The 4,485-nt window shown below is 51.3% G+C and overlaps 1 protein-coding gene across 2 annotated transcripts in view; it reads right to left on the reverse strand.

Annotated features, from left to right (window-relative positions):
• The window catches only part of LOC144488240 (erlin-2-like), a 43,101-nt gene extending 39,432 nt beyond the window's left edge, over positions 1-3,669 (reverse strand). For both annotated transcript variants that reach the window (XM_078206275.1, XM_078206274.1), the window contains exons 1-3: positions 3,650-3,669; positions 2,381-2,497; positions 90-171 (exon numbers count right to left, since the gene is read on the reverse strand). In XM_078206275.1, the coding sequence (XP_078062401.1) occupies positions 90-171; positions 2,381-2,487 (189 nt within the window). In that variant the 5' untranslated portion in view covers positions 2,488-2,497; positions 3,650-3,669. The remainder of the gene's footprint in view (positions 1-89; positions 172-2,380; positions 2,498-3,649) is intronic.
• Between the last annotated feature and the right edge of the window lie 816 nt (positions 3,670-4,485).

The raw sequence follows: 4,485 nt of genomic DNA on the forward strand, positions 1-4,485 counted from the left end.
GCTGATAGTTTTGATTCATGCTCCGAATTGCTAGTGTGGTTCAGGACGATTCTAAAAGGATATTTCTGGAAGATACCGAAAGGACCCACCTGTACTGCTTTGAACGTGGTGATAAAGGGAAGCATCAGATGGAATCCTGGACCACTCGTTGCCTTTAGTAATGCACCACCCCTAAGAAACAATTCAAAGGCTCAGTCAGAGAACAGGAATGGTGAGCATTGCCAAAGAACAAAGAAAATTACAGCACAGGAACAGGCCCTTCGGCCCTCCAAGCCCGCACCGACCATGCTGCCCGACTGAACTAAACCCCCTACCCTTCCGGGGACCATATCCCTCTATTCCCATCCTATTCATGTATTTGTCAAGATGCCCCGGCAGCGAGTTCCAGGCAATTCTGTAGAACTTGTACACAACATTAGTGAAGAACTCTTCCCAAAGCAGCCTCAATGTCTCACTGCAGACCTCCCTTCTTGCATTAACCTCGCCTGTATCACTCAAGCAATTTTAACTGGTGGCTGGATTAAAGACCACAGTTTTGTTCCCCTCCGAGCCACTCACCATCCTGACTTGGAAATATACGTCATTCCTTCACTGTCACTGGGTCAAAATCCTGTAATTCCCCCTTAACAGTACTGTACCAACAACACATAGACTGCAGTGGTTCAAGAAGGTAGCTCACCACCACCTTCATAAGGGCAACTATGACAGAGTCAGACCTAGGAATGAATATTAAAAAGCCATATCTGACTGCTCACATGGCAGGTCACATAAAAGAACAGATACTTCAGAGGCAGAGAAACTAGGATAACAGCATTCCTAACCCAGGAATTTTGGGAGAGCAGAACTCCTATCTCAGGAATGTTGGGAGAGCAGAACTCCTATCTCAGGAATGTTGGGAGAACAGAACTCCTAACCCAGGAATGTTGGGAGAACAGAACTCTTTTCCCAGGAATGTTGGGAGAACGGAACTCTTTCCCCAAGAATGTTGGGAGAACAGAACCCTTATCCCAGGAATGGTGAGGTCGAGGGAGGGGAATCTCAGGGACTTATCCCGTGAGAACAAGGGAAGGGTGAAAATTAGAAGTAAAATGTAGGGAATTTTCCAGTTTGGGTGAACAGAAAGAGCCGAGAGTGTCCTGAACATACCCAACAAAGTTGTGAGGAAGGCAACTGGAGCTGGACTGGAACAAAGAATATACACAATGCAGCAGGCTTAGCAAGGATCCATACGGTGGCACAGTGGTTAGCACTGCTGCTTCACAGCGCCAGGGACCCGGGTTTGATTCCCGGCTTGGGTCACTGTCTGTGTGGAGTCTGCACATTCTCCCCATGTCTGTATGGGTTCCTCTGGGTGCTCTGGTTTCCTCCCACAGTCTGAAAGATGTGCTGGTTAGGGTGCATTGGCCATGCTAAATTCTCCCTCAACGTAAACAAACAGGCACCAGAGTGTGGGGACTAGGGGACATGGGGATTTTCACAGTAACTTCATTGCAGTGTGAATGTAAGCCTACTTGTGACACTAATAAATAAACTTTAAATTTTAACCACACCCTTCATTTAGAGGGAATGACTGAAGAGAAAGATGATTTTAGTCAATGTGGTTTTGCAGATTGATGTTCTTGGAAGATTCTCCTTCAGCCCCAGTCATGGAATCACAAGTGTTTCTGTGCACGAGGCCATTCGGCCCATTGTGTCGGCACCAGCTCTCCAAATGCGCATTATGACATAGTGCCATTCTGTTGCCTTTTACCCCGAGCCCCTGCGTTGTTTCTATTATCCAATGCCCCCCTGAATGCCTCGATCGGACCTGCCTCCTCCACTCTCCCAGGCAGAACATTCCTGACCCCAACCACTGGCTGGGTGAAAAAGCTTTCTCTCACATCACATTTACTTATCTTGCAAATCACTTTCAATCTATGTCCCTCTTGTTCTCGATCCTTTTAGGAGGGGAACAGTTTCTCTCTATCCACTCTGTCCAGCACCCTCGTGGTTTTGAACATCTCTTCCTTCTCCTCTCCAAGGGGAACAGTCCCAATCTCTCCAATCTATCCCGATAACTGAAGTTTCTCATCCCTGGAACCATTTCTGTGAACTTTGCGTGTACTCTCTCCAATGTGTTCACATCCTTCCTGTCGTGAGAGAGCCAGAACTGTACACAATACTCCAGCTTGTCTCTCCAAGTTCTCCCTCCCAGAATGAGTCTGAAAGGTGCTCATTTCTGTTCCACACTGTGTCTATCTTTCACTCACTAAAGCACTGCACTCTTCCCCGACTGTTGTCCAGCTGAATCTGAGAGTCAGTGTACCCATGCCTCTATAGGGTCTGGACGTGGAGAGTGTGAGTGGTTATTCTGTAAACTGGGGGCCAGACGGAGCCTCACCTGTAGTAAACAGCGATGTGACCCTCTTCAACTTTGTGCACAGAGGAGAAGATCATGGCAACAAGGACGGCAGCAGCAACCGCCACGACTGAGCTGAGCTGCACCATCTCCAGCAATCTGTGGAACGACAGAATCACATTGAGTCGACGGCAAACAGGCCATTCAGCCCAACTGCTCAGTGCCACTGTTTATGCTCCTCATTAGCCTTCTCCCTCCCAATTGGGATCCCCCTCTTTTCCTTTCTCTCTCGTGTTTATTTCCCTTCCCTTAAGTGCATCTGTACGATTCACCTCCACCACTCCCTGTACTGGTGTTACACATTCTCAGCACTCTGTCAATCCTTATATTTATATCTCCAGTTGCTGACCAGTACAGGTTTCTCCTTTATGACCACCTTGTCAAACCCTTTTAAAGACTCCTCAGCCTTCCATTTCTAGATTTTTTTATTGAATTCAAATTCCACCATCTGCGGTGGCAGGATTCGAACCCGGGTCCCCCAGAATTTTAGCTGAGTTTCTGGATTAGTAGTCTAACGATAATACCACTAGGCCATCGCCTCCCCTGCTCAGGGTCCCATTCTGTTTAAATTATCTTGCTGGGTATAACCTCTCAGTTCTCAGCTTTATAAGCCTCATTGCACCTCCTAGGGTGGCATGGTAGCACAGTGGTTAGCACTGCTGCTTCACAGCGCCAGGGTCCCGGGTTCGATTCCCCGCTCGGGTCACTGTCTGTGTGGAGTTTGCACATTCTCCTCGTGTCTGCGTGGGTTTCCTCCGGGTGCTCCGGTTTCCTCCCACAGTCCAAAGATGTGCGGGTTAGGTTGATTGGCCAGGTTAAAAATTGCCCCTTAGATTCCTAAAGTGTGTAGGTTAGAGGGATTAGTGGGTAAATATGTGGGGGTAGGGCCTGGGTGGGATTGTGGTCGGTGCAGACTCGATGGGCCGAATGGCCTCCTTCTGCACTGTAGGGTTTCTATGATTTCTCCTCCAGCACCGCATCACCCTGTGTGAGATAGGGAGACCAGAACTGTGTGCTGCACTGCAAGTGCAGACCAACCGAGGCTCGGCAGAAGTTTCATTGCCTTTAGATTCTATCCATTCCTTCTGTCTGTTCTGAGCAGTTTGTTCACTTGTATCACTAATTTCAGTGATACGCTGTCCTTTTCCTCCTTGGTTTTAATGGCTTTGCTGCCCATTAACATGATAAGAAAATCATCCAGCCTTTAGCCAAGCACGCCCTGCCTGAAGAAAGGCTGGTGCTAAAGAACACATTTCACAGCCTCAGGATATCCCACAGCCAGTGGAGCCGTTTGTGAAATGTGTTCACTGTTGTGGGAGGGCAGCCGGAGCGCGCGCACAGCAAGATCCCAGAGCGCGCGCACAGCAAGATCCCAGAGCGCCCGCACAGCAAGATCCCAGAGCGCCCGCACAGCAAGATCCCAGAGCGCCCGCACAGCAAGATCCCAGAGCGCCCGCACAGCAAGATCCCAGAGCGCCCGCACAGCATGATCCCAGAGCGCCCGCACAGCAAGATCCCAGAGCGCCCGCACAGCAAGATCCCAGAGCGCCCGCACAGCAAGATCCCAGAGCGCCCGCACAGCAAGATCCCAGAGCGCCCGCACAGCAAGATCCCAGAGCGCCCGCACAGCAAGATCCCAGAGCGCATGCACAGCAAGATCCCAGAGCGCCCGCACAGCAAGATCCCAGAGCGCCCGCACAGCAAGATCCCAGAGCGCGCGCACAGCAAGATCCCAGAGCGCATGCACAGCAAGATCCCAGAGCGTCCGCACAGCAAGATCCCAGAGCGCCCGCACAGCAAGATCCCAGAGCGCCCGCACAGCAAGATCCCAGAGCGCCCGCACAGCAAGATCCCAGAGCGCCCGCACAGCAAGATCCCAGAGCGCCCGCACAGCAAGATCCCAGAGCGCCCGCACAGCAAGATCCCAGAGCGCCCGCACAGCAAGATCCCAGAGCGCCCGCACAGCATGATCCCAGAGCACCCGCACAGCAAGATCCCAGAGCGCCCGCACAGCAAGATCCCAGAGCGCCCGCACAGCAAGATCCCAGAGCGCCCGCACAGCAAGATCCCAGAGCGCCCGCACAGCA

The sequence above is a fragment of the Mustelus asterias genome, unplaced genomic scaffold (assembly GCF_964213995.1).
Source record: "Mustelus asterias unplaced genomic scaffold, sMusAst1.hap1.1 HAP1_SCAFFOLD_1399, whole genome shotgun sequence".
Lineage (NCBI taxonomy): Eukaryota > Metazoa > Chordata > Chondrichthyes > Carcharhiniformes > Triakidae > Mustelus > Mustelus asterias.